General features: G+C 34.8%; 1 protein-coding gene across 2 annotated transcripts in view; it reads right to left on the reverse strand.

Moving 5' to 3' along the window:
- Positions 1–12,999, reverse strand: part of TMEFF1 (transmembrane protein with EGF like and two follistatin like domains 1) — a 132,023-nt gene that overhangs the window by 11,920 nt on the left and 107,104 nt on the right. For both annotated transcript variants that reach the window (XM_026700907.2, XM_087930687.1), the window contains one exon: positions 2,331–2,479. In XM_026700907.2, the coding sequence (XP_026556692.1) occupies positions 2,331–2,479 (149 nt within the window). The remainder of the gene's footprint in view (positions 1–2,330; positions 2,480–12,999) is intronic.

A 12,999-nucleotide genomic window follows, 5' to 3' on the forward strand; every position in this document is an offset into this window, starting at 1 on the left:
GTATATATGCTCCACAGTTCTCCATCAGCACAGAAGGGCATCCCAAATCAACTAAGATTCAACTTCCTATGGTTGCAAAAATGTTTTTTAAAGTGTATGACAATGACAATGTCTGATGAAGTTGGTTGGATAAGAATATAGATAATAAAGGACAAATAATTCAAAACCCTCTTAAGTTCTTTTAACTTGTCCCAGGTCTAGCTGGAACTTAATCAATCATGCAGAGTAACAAGCATAGCTAACTGTCATTTCTGTAATCTGTAAAAGACAAAAACCTACAGCATAAATATTTTTATTATATTTATGTTTATAATAAACATGTATATAGTTTATACCGTTAGTATATACTGTTTGCCATTATATTAAATGTTAATAATATTACTATTAATAGTAGCCCAGATATAGCAACTGGGAGCAACGTGTTTTCCTGTTTTGCTTTGGAAATGCATAATGCATGGATATTTCATAAAAACATTTCCATCACTGAAACTTCTGTACAGAGGCAGAAGCAAATTCTGATATACAGTTCAACATAAGAAGTTATTAACATATCTGAAGCCCTCAGATGCTTGTCGTTCAGTGAAGATATGGAACATCAAGTAAAGGAATCAAAGTGTTGCTTTCTCCTTCATGTTGTCTTCATACTTTGAACTCCCTACAATGAGAGAAAGTCTCTGGAGTTTCTATTTTGAAGTTCAGAAACAAATTCTGCAGTCTGAGAGTTGGGGTGTGCGTTTGTGTATCCTCCAGGGCAACAATAACATGGATAGAATTTTATGAAAAGATTATTCCTGAAATCAAAGAAGAACTTGAGGGAAGATGAACCTGAGGAAGTGCAGTGACCTGACTTTTGGATAATGAGTTGATTAAAGTACCTTTAATAAAGTAACTTTCCAGCAGTGAGACATTTCTTCCATTAACCTGGCCATAGTCATACAAATTCTAAATCTAGAAGCCTTTCCTAGAAAATACATGGAGGTGTGTACAAAATTGAAACAAATATGTTATGTCTCAGAAACATTCTTCCAGCTGTCCCAGATTGGCCTTGGTGCAGCAGAAGAACATTTTGCTTGATCCAGACCAAGACAAAATTTGGAGACACCTTATTTAGTAGGGTAAGGGTGATGGGATTTGAGTATCTTCTCCTTGTTCCTTCCACAAGGCTTGAATTCCACTTAGCCCACCAAGCTTCCCTTCTGTACTTATGCTATTTGTAACATCAAACAGCCATTTGAAATGTGGCAATTCAACCAATCAGTTCACCAGCTTGATCTTCCAAGCTCCTTTCGTTCCTTGCATTAACTCAGCCACTGCTATGGACTGCCATAATGGAAGCATATCCAACTGCCATTTCAACATTTTCCCACTGACTTCTTTGATATTGGGAAACACCCAGCCAAGCAGGAGGATGGGGCTTTAGGATGGAATTAACTTCATATCATTGCACAACCACAAAGATCCAGAACTAATTCCCCTTCCCCCGTTTAGTTGCATAGAGCTTCATCTATCTGTTACCAGGTTAAGGCTGGATGTCTCAGTAGATTCCTGTATAATGGACAGAATATAATAAAATAGTTGGTTTACACTCTACATGTGTGGATCTAATATTTTGCTTTCCTTTAGCTATTCAGAATCCTATGGGCCTCCAGCATGGCATATGAGGAGGTAGAGAGGGGGAAGAGCGTTGGAAATTTATAGGTGTACATTTCTTGCCAATATATCAAGATATTTTTATATATATTTCTATATTTATAAATGTGCCCAACAGCATAGGATCCTTGAGTAAGCAATGAATCATCAAGAAACTGTACAGTAGAGGGCAGGAGAAAAGGGAGGAAGAGCCTTGCCATGTATGAAATTATTGAAAAACAAGTGTGCTGATGCTTATATTGAAGAATTATTTAAAATAAATAAATACATCAAACCTCACATAATGGCAACAGTGCTTACGATTACTACTGTAATTATAATCTTTAATAAAATTACATGAAACATAACTATGTAATTTTCTTTCCTTTGTAGAAAGTTATACAGTTTATTTTGCTTCCTGGATCACAAGTCCTTCAAGTCTACCTTCTTGTATTTCATTTAAGTTTTAAAAGAAAACCACAACCAAGAAAAAAAAACGCTGATTATATACATGGGTACGTGTTTTTCAATGAAAACAAAACAAAACTTCTTAATTCTCAATGAAAGCCAACATTTTCACTACATTCTGTGATTTTATGGGAGCAGAACCACAAAAAAGCCTTATCTGGGATATAAACAACATTATTTCTAGTCAATTGTCTAGTGAAATAATCACTATTGAAAAGTTAAGTTAAAGGTACCTGAGCAATGTCCAAGGTGTCTGATGTCAATCTGTTCCTGCCTCAGGCAAGATGCCTCTCGAACAAAGCATGGGTTATTATAGGAACTTCCATCAGATGCACAAACAGGGTTGAAACTGTAGCCACTACAGTCTATGTTGCATACACACCTATTTACATAAACATGAATTAATTCACCAGTATTTCACTCAAGAAAAATGTTTTATTTGCAAGACATATGTGAAATGAAATCACATTACTTAACACATACATATTTCAGTTTATAAATGGGAGAAGACAATTCATGAAGTCACTCAAATACAGTCGCATAGAAGATAAATGCATTTTCTCTCTGACAGTCAAGCATCTCTCCTGATAGAGGTTATCAGTTGTATCCCTCAAAGTGATAACCCACCAATATATTTTCCTCAGCCCTTCCCTACTGGTCTTCTGCATACCTTTGGTTTCATTTTATACAACCTTAACTTCTAACAACAACCAATTTGGCTTTTAAATTCTCATAAATAAAACATGACATTATTCCAGTCTGAATGTTTAAGGTACAGCCTGAGGACAAACAATGTAGTTCAGCAGCTGAAGCTAAGGAATCCTGCTTTTAAGTGCTTTCTGGATTAAAGACCACAAGGAAATCATTTATAACTCAACTTCATGACAAAAATGTGGCAATCCACATTAAGTTAATAATATTTTGATTGCACAGAAATCAATGTGAAAGCTTAGTGAAAATCAGTTTTCCATTGATGTATTGTCCTAATCACTTCAGTCTTTTCCTGAATTCCTTTTTGTAATGTGTGTGTAATTTTGAAGCTTTGCCTTAGACTCTAAATCTTTGGCCATCTCTACTTCCACAGCAAAGTATTTCTCTAAACATTGTGTTATTTGTATTTTAAAGTCATACTGGTGGGGAGAAAGGGAACCTCCAATAACAATAACATATTAATTCCTTTAATTAATGTAACTAACCATTAATTTACTTTTAATTAATTAATAATTTAAAATTATTTTTAATTAATTAATTTCAAAATCCTTCCCACATAGGGTTATTATTAAATCTTGAAAGAGGATTATGCAATCTGGATTATTTTCTGTTGTATTTATTCAAACTGATAGTGGCCTTTGCAGCAGCAATGTTTCATTTTACCTGCTACAGAGTACTTTTACATGCAACATCTCTACAGAGGGCCCTGCAGTCTTGTACAACTCATTTTGGGATTACACAGAGACATACACACAAACACAGAGTGTTGCAAGTATGTATGAAATGCACAACACAAGGGGAAGATGTCTCATTAGCATATGCAAGCCCTATTTTAATATAACTTGACAACATTTTAGGTCAGCCACAGTAAAGAGGTTGGATAATTGCTCCGGGACTTGTTCAGCTAGTAGGATGCTGGTTGGATGTCTCCAGTCGAATGATCAGTTTAGAATGCATTTGTCTGGATAAATGCTGCTCTTAATATATCTTACAATTCATTTCTGCTATCAGTGAATTTATAATTTAAATAGTGCAGAAAAAAGCCATAAGAAAAAAGTAATAATGGGTTGAGATATTTGCCCCACAATATTATTGGAGAGAAAGACGTAAAGCATACACTTTAAAATGAGTACAAAGCATAAATTCAGCTCATTCTTATTCAATATATGGTTATTACTATTATTAAGTGATAATTTGCTTTAGTAAATGAGTATCATAGGTAAAATGGCAGAGGTTTCAGATCAAATTAAAAATCGCTTTTTTTCAGGCAGCTATTCAATTCTCTTAAACCTTGCTTTACTGAAAGTTGTTATGTATGTTGTTCAATAATTACTCAACTATTAATTTCTAATAGTACAATTATTTTGGGCCACAATGGGCCTTTATGCATACATATGTATTTGAAATCAAAATAGGTGTGTATGTAAATATACTTCATCTAACAGTTTTAATACTTGTATTACACTTTTCAGATCTTAAACTTTTGAATGTCTGTACTTTTGATTCTTACTTTTGCTTCCATTTTTCACACATTATGAAAATTAAAGGTGTGCCAGAAATAATTTTGACACCTTTTTACAATTTAGCATTTTTTAGTCTCAAATGCTGGATCAGTTTGTCAGTTTTAAATAGAATGTGCATGCAACACCATCAAAATTAATTGAAATGCTACACTATTTTAATTTCTCCTATGAGGAAATATGTTTTAAATTACCAGATTTTATAACTAATTTTTAAGGAAAAATGCACACCTAATGTTCTCATCAATTTCAGCCACTTTCTCTCATTTGCTATTTGTAGGAAAGAGGGACTTGTGGGATATATTATCCTCATCCACCAGACTGTTTAATAGTGCAGAATAGGAGAAGGATCACCTGGTATCCTATTTCCATCTTTATTTTACTGTTAAAGGGTTAAAGCTAGATCATCCAAAGGCTTTGAGAACATCCATGCTAATTGTTTCCAAGTGATCCTTGAAAATTCTATGCCTTTCATTGATTGATTAATTGATTGATTCCTTATACAATAAAAAAAGCTGAACTGAATGGTGCTGTCTTGTAAGCTGTACTGAATAGTGTATGTTGCTTCTCTAAGGTAATTGTGACACAGGGATTAACTGGGAATGTGCTGGGTGCAAATTACTCTGGAAATTACCCACAATAATGCAGAAGAAATTAAAGAGCATTTCACCTAGACTTAGTGAGCATGGAAGTTGGACAATACATTTGACAAAAGCATTTCTTCCCCACAACAACTAAATCCTTTGTCCAGCAGCAACGTGAAGTTCTACAGGTAGCTATTTTAAAAACAAATCAGCTTGTGATGAAATATTGGTTTCTTTTTCTCAGTAAGCAACCAAAGCGGCCTTGAGAGAGGTGATGTTCCATCCCAAGGGTTGCCATGGATACGTCCAGTCACAAGCTTCCAGCTCTGCCATTCAACCCTGTCAGTGTTATTGAAGGATAATTGGAAACAACAGGACACTAAGCAGAGTGGCATATATTTGTTCAAATGCCCACTTGGAAAGGGTCACCCTAACTAAACAAATAAGGATGCAGCAATGCTCGTCACTTGGACCTTTATAAAACAGAATCAGCTTTGACAAATATTTCCCTTGAACAAAATGTGGATTTCTTTGTGATATGTGAAACCTGCCATTTACATCCCAGGAATTCAAGGCAATATCCAGTTCAACAACCTTCTGAGATAGATCTTGCTAAGGCTGGCTAAAAGTTACCTGGAATTCTGCAGCCAGGTTCAAATATAACATCAAACCACAGTGACTCTTACTTGTTTTGGGTTTAGCATGTGGAGCCTACAAGGTTACTGAAGCAGCTTTAAGGCATTAACTAGTTAGGCACCATTACTGGCTATTGGCAAATATATGTTACCAACAATGTGTAAAAAGCTGGCATTGTATAGAATGCCTAGGAAATCTGAGGTTTTTAAGCAAAGTATGAAATGTCTGTGATATTTTAATATGCTATGTACTTCCTCTAGGCGTTGTATATAATATGTTTGTGGTGGTTTGTTCTCCAAGCTCGCTGTTTGGCTTCCAAATGTTTCGTACCCAGGCTCAGTAACATCTTCCACGGAACTTCAGTTGAAGGAGCTCGGAGAACAAACCACCACCAACATCTGCCACCCGAGGTACAAATATTTTCCATCAGCTCTAATTGTATATAATACCTAGGCATTGTTCAGAATGACAAGAACTATTTAGGCAAAGAAAGTACGAAGAGAATCACAAAAATTCATTTATTTAAAGGAATTGACAATGAAAGAAGAACTGCAAAATAGAGTACAAGACTTTTTTACTGAAAAATAAACAAGAGAAAAAGACCAGTATTGACCTATTCTTACAATAAGGAATGCTAGAATGACATTTTAGAAGTATTTAATACATGTAGTCCTCAACTTACGACCATAATTGAGCCCAAAATTTATCTTGCTAAGTGAGAAATTTGTTAAGTGAGTTTTGCCCCATTTTACGACTTTTCTTGCCACATTTGTTTAGTGAATCGCTGCAGTTCTTAAATTAGTAACATGGTTAAGTAATTCTGGTTTCCCCATTGACTTTGCTTGTCAGAAGGTTGCAAAAGATGATCACATGATATTGCAAGCATCATAACTGTGGGTCAGTTGTCAAGCATCCAAATGTAAATCACGTAACCATGGGGATGCTGCAGTCATAAGTGTGAAAAATGGTCAAAAGTCACTTTACCCCACAGACTGATCTACATATCACACAGATCTTTCGGAACTATCCTTAGTATAATACATGACTCTTCTAGGTGTCATGAGGTGCTGTCATCTGGGAACATCAAGGACAAAGTAGGCTATGATATCCGCTGCTAACAGAATAGAATACTTTATTGGCCAAGTGTGATTGGACACACAAGGAATTTGTCTTGGTGTAAATACTCTCAGTATACATAAAGAAAAGGTACATTTCTTAAGAATCAAGAATCATAACGTACAACACTTAATGATAGTCATAGGGTACAATCAACAATCAAATCATACTAGGAAACAGTCAATATAAATCGTTAGGATACAAGCAACAAAGTTACAGTCCTACAATCACAAGTGGAAGGGGATGGGTGATAAGGAGTGATGAGTGATGACAAGTATACATTCTGTATATACTGTCTTGAAATAACCAAATCCTAGAATTGCAAATCTGATCAGATACTATACTTTTGGAATACTTTGAGGTTGGCAACCCAATGTGCCATTTAAAAATGTGCAAAGTATCTACAAAGCACATCACAAATTAATATTGCATGTTCACTTGTCCATGTACTAGGAAAAGATGATGCCAATTCTTAAAGTTTCTTCAGGAATTATTTTTAAAAAGCCACATTTGAATAGATGAATCAAATTATTGTTGACACAGCTGGCTTTTGAAATATAGAAATAAAAAGGAAAGCAAATCTCAGTAGGCCTTAAGTTATAGTAATGTTTCAGCAAATCTCTATCAAAAGGTATTTAGTTCAGCAATAAAAATTCAGGTAGTATTACATTTAAAGAATCCCCCTTGCTCTTGGAAAATAACAAAGCAAATGTAAGTGACACATTTTATATGCACATGGAAACTGCATGTGTAAATAGGACAATAGGAAAGTACTTGTCAAGTAACTTGTTCCTTAATCTGCATGGACAATGGCTGCATCTCTGCTCACATTTTATTCACATTTAAAAGCCCTGCCCTTAATATCGCAGTCACTTCTTATTCTAGTGGCAAGCTTGTCCCCAAAATCACCTTTTTCTTGAGGGAAAATAAGGAGGACAAGGCAGCTTTCAGACATTTGAAGGAAAAATAATGTAAGGTGAGGAGCTGAGGATTTAGCTCTTGCAATTTTTAGCAGAACAAATATGGAAGCAGCCACACTTCTCCCAGGAATATTTTAAAAGTTTAAAAATGGCATTTATGTCACCTTTCAGAATATGCTCCTGATCTGCTGATCTCCTTAAATGCACCTGGCATATTTAAATATATATTTACTTACTTACTTATTTACTACTTTTATCTCAAGGTTTCCTCCAGGTTCTTAAAATGGCTTATAAGGAAGTTTCTTTTTAAAATTCCACGATAGTAATTCTTCAAGATAGATTGGCTGACAGACACTTTATTACCTACTGATATTTCCATGGCTAAGAGCAAATGTTGAACCTAGGTTGCTTCAGTTCCAGTTCCTTAAACACCGCCTTGTACCTTATAATTTCTAGGCTGTTAATTGGTTTTCATTCCAAAGCTGTATTGACAAATCAAAAAAAGTGGCTTAGCATGATCTCTTAAAATTTCAAAAAAATTATCCAGTTTTAGTTGCAGTTAACATTTTAAAACAATAGGACGAAAATCAGAGGTGGTATTCAGCCAGTTCAGACTGGTTCTGCATATCGGTAGCAGAAATTGTGACTTGTTCGGAGACCGGCAAATACCACCTCTGGTTGGCCCCGCTCCCGCTGTTACCTCTCCTATATTCCCTTGTTTTTTAGCTCAGCTAATTCGCGCAGTAGAGTGGATGCCACACTTCAGCTGAGCTAAAAAACAGCTCAGCTTACCAGCATTGACAGAGGTTGGTCTTTGAGCCCTCCGCGTGCACGTAGAACAGTGCATAGAACTGGTAGGAAACAATTTGGAAACCCACCACTGACTAAAATGAATTAAATCTTTGTGATTTCAGTATGTCTCCTCTATGCATGATTAAGCCTATATATACTGTACAACATTGTTTTTCTTTAGGTCCCAAGGTTATTATAATTGGCTAGCAGTAACTGGGTTTGGCTCTTGTTCCTTATTAAAATCTGTAAAATTTTCATTGCGGATGTAGAATATCCTTCTTGTGATTATAGATGGGTACATACATTTGCAATGGGAGCTGTCAACAATTGATCAAATACCTAACTCTAATTTATCTGGGGCAAAGGATGAGTCAGCCAAAATAAGCAATCTGTTGATGTATGAAACTCACTGACGGGCAGAACTTTTTGGTGACCGAAAAAAAAAAAGGAAAGAGATCCTTCAATTTTCCTTTTTTCACACTCTGTATACTGCAATATATTAAAACACTTCTCAAACGATAATACAAATATTCCTTGACTCACCACAGTTCATTTAGTGATCAAAGTTACAACAGCACTAAAAAAAGTGACATGACCATTTTTCACACTTACAACCATTGCAGCATCTCCTTGATCATGTGATCAAGATTCAAATGCTTGGCAATTGATTCACATTCATGATGGTTGCAGTGTCTGGGATCATGTGATCTCCTTTTACAACTTTCTGACAAGCAAAGTCAATGGGAAGCCAGATTCCCTTAACAACCATTTTACTAACTTAACAAATGATTTGCTTAACAACTCTAGCAAGAAAGGTTGTAAAATGAGGAAAACCCACTTAACAAATGTCTCTCTTAGCAACATATATTTTGGGCTCAGTTGTGGTTAAAAATTGAGGATTACCTGTAGTGTTTCAAGTTATGATAAGTTTAACTGTCTTGTTCTAATATGGAAATCAAAAGCAATATGTATGAACATTTTAGCTGTTACTTCCACATCTTGCTAATCCTAGATAGAGGGCAGATGGTTCAACCAAAGAAGTAAAAAAGAGAAGAAATAAGTATTGGGGGAAAGTCTGGATAAAAAAAAAAGTGGGGGGGGAGAGATCTGATGCTTGAAGTTTCATATTTAGTCTCTTTTCCCCCATTCTCAGAACTTCAAACTAAATACTTCATAAAGGTAAGGAATCTTTTATTACTAGTATTTATCTAGTATTTACTGATACTAGGTTCCAGACCCAAGTGTAGAATTCTAAGTGGAGGGCTAAAAGGTGAAGAAAGTTTAAGGAGCACTTCCACTGCCATCCACCGAAAGCTTCTCTACCCCACATTTTGTCTGAGTCCATAAACTAAGTGGAAAACTCGATTTCTTTACCTGAAATAACTAGCCAAACCATAGACACCAGACTAATAAACAATATTCATTGTAGGCAACATTTGTCTTTTGAGTTCATTCCCTATGGGGGAAATGTTGAGTGTAGATAGTCAGTGAAGCCAATATATAATTTCTCCCACTTTGTGTGCTCAGCTGTTGTTGGGAGTGTAACTATGTAGTTGTATGAAAAGGGTGTTGTTGTGTGGTTATGGCAGGGAGCTAAAGTAATTGTCTTATTTTTCTTCCTGATGAAGTAACCAGTGCAAGAATTATTTGTGCCTCTTTTAAAGCTAGTTCTCTCTCCCTCTAATCAGATTCTCAGCATCACTCAACATAGTGATTTATGCCAAACAGAAGATTTGCTGTTAAGAGATACACATTAAGATATTGTAACTCGAGAGGGTTTACACAATCTATAAGACTTCAGCATATTTGCGAATGTTTTATATAACCTCATTTGTTTCTCCCAGAAGTTATATTATCTGTTGTTTATTTATACCTGAAATGGAAACCAAGAATGGTATTTTAGTGATTATTTTCTCCGTGTGATTCGTTTGCATATTTATGCGCAGTAATGTCACACTGCACTCATCTGAATCTATCCAAATGTTAATTTTCCAACTGTGTTGTGCAGCTCATGACAACCACCTGCTCAAAAGTCACTTTTTTCCCTTAATAAGACCAATAAAAGTTAAAGGAAAGAGGGGGGAAATGATAATAAGTGTGATTGTTTGTATCTCTGTGCTGAATGTAACGAGTTCTGGAATAGCTGACAGTCTAATTGCAGACTACTTCTCGGAATGAAAAATGCAAGTTTGTGCTAGTTAGGATGAATAATACTTCCCAGAATGCCACTTGAGGTGACTCCCTCATAATGGTTGAATGCTTCAATAGATTTGGGGAAACGAATGTTCTGAAATGATAGGCAAGCAGTTGGAATAAAATTCTTCATCCTTTAATTCTCAGAGCTTTTCATCAAATTGGGGTTTTTTTTTTAAAGTAATCACTGGGGCCAGGCACAGCAAGCAATTATCTTTAAATTTCACTTCTTCCACATCTATGCACTCATGAATATGCAGATCTGTGTGTTTGTATATGTGTGGATGCGTGTGTGTGTGCATGTGCACATGCACGCATGTGTGTGTATGGACATTCCATAAATTATTCTATTCACAGAGATCTCCAAGAGACTGCAGACACTAACTACTGATTCCTTTTTCCTCCTTCAGGCTGCTCCAGATAGTCTGAAATCTCCAGAGAAACCTTTCTAGAGACACGACCTTTCAAGAAGTAGTTGATATAAAGGTCAAATTTCATCTCTTATTTCCAGTATGAGAACCCAGGGAAAGGATGTGTTGCTATATCAAGATCTAGGCAATACACCTGGTCAGTTAATTAAGGAATATACAGCATTTTTTTTAATTAAAAGCTTTTTTATATATTTTTTATTTTTACACATCTCTTCACATGAGCAACATGATTCAGGATTATGATTATAACACTTGTACATAGTCATACTTTCATTTCCATTAATCTTATATATTATCATCTCATATCATTATCCATTTCACTCATCTTTAAATAAATTTGCATTTCATATTTCAATTCATTAGTTCAATATCAATATCATTTCATCCACACATAGGTTTTCAATTCTTTATCCCCTATTATTTCCATTTTCAGCCTACCACCTATTTTATTTTACATTACACATCATTATTATCCTTAATTTTTGCTAAGCTGATATATAATAAACAATCTAAAAAAAGTAAAAGTAAAATAAAGCCAATGTATTTAGGATCCACATGGTGTTTTCCATTCCCTTACTTTAATCATAATAAAATACTCTCATTATACACTTCTAATATCCATTAAATAATCAACTGTATATTTTAAAATGTATATATTTTAAGATATCCCCCCCAGAAAATTGCTAGAGTAACTTCTTAATATGTCTCATTTTATCTTCACTTTACTTCTAATCATTAATAATGTTTTTCTTCCTTTCCCCTTAGCCAAAGTTTGTCTATATATTTTAATTCATTTCCATTCCCGTTTTTAATCCTCCAAAGGGTTCATAACAGCATAACTCATATACATACATACATGTGTGTGTGTGTGTGTGTGTGTGTGTGTGTGTATTCCTAAAATATTTCCCAGCAAGTTTTAAACTAAGTACCAATATACATTCCCATGTGGTAGCCCCCTTATAAAATTCCTAACCCTTATCTCTAAATTTCTCGGCTTTATTATTTCTTTTAATTTTAGGCAGGTTTCCCTTTTCTAAGTTTGCCCGGTTTTTCTTCTTTTTTCCTTCTAGTATTATTTTTATTCCGCTCTGCCTGTCAGCCCTGTTTTCCCCCACCCTTTTCAGTTCTATTTTTGGGGGTTTCTTCTTATATAATTCCTTCTTCTTCTTTTTCTTAGTCTTGGGAGCCTTATCTCTTTTATTTGTTGTCTCTGTTGTCAGTGTCTCTATTTTAAATCCTTTTATATCCTTTGGCAATGGTCCTTGTTCTCCATATTCTTCTAGGCTGTTGTTTTCCTCTTCCAACTCATCATCTCTGGGCTTTCTTTGTTCTTCTGCAAGCTGTGACGCTATTACTTTATTAATCATTGTATCCAGTAATCTCATTCTTTCTTTTAACATTTCACAGTTTGCAGCTCCGATTTAAATTCTTTGCTTATTTCTTCCATTTCTTTATTAAAGATCAAATTTTTCTATTATAGCCCTTACCAAAAGTTTCCATTTTTCTCACTTTCTCTTTCTTCTGTTTTTTTTGTCACAGTCAACCTCCAGCAGTCCCAAAATATTGTATTCCTTTATATTTTACTGTAGTCCCCACTTTTTTTTTTAAAAGCTTCCGGGGTTCTTGTTGTATTAATAAATCTTTTATTCCATTTCTTCTTTCAAATATTTATATGGCCAGTAATTTCCCATAAAAGCATAAAAGAGGAAAATCTTTAACCATTAGGTGGTGCTCTATATAACTTTCTTTTCAAAGGTTTTTAATTTTTAATTCTCTTTTCCATAGTGTTAACATTAAATTTTTTCCATTCCAAATAAATCCAGCATTTTATCCAATGCCTAATTAATGTCCAATTCTGTATATTAGTCCAAATTTAATCTCTGTTTTCATATAATTATTTTATTTCTGGTTTTTCCTTTACTTTATATTTTCCTCTTGTTCCCTGTTTGCCGCTACAATTCTTTCAAACGAGGACTTTCTTTCTGCTTTTCAGGGTTAT

This window comes from Pseudonaja textilis, chromosome 3, assembly GCF_049901715.1.
Source record: "Pseudonaja textilis isolate UNSWEBS1 chromosome 3, rPseTex1.2, whole genome shotgun sequence".
NCBI classification, from domain to species: Eukaryota; Metazoa; Chordata; class Lepidosauria; order Squamata; family Elapidae; genus Pseudonaja; species Pseudonaja textilis.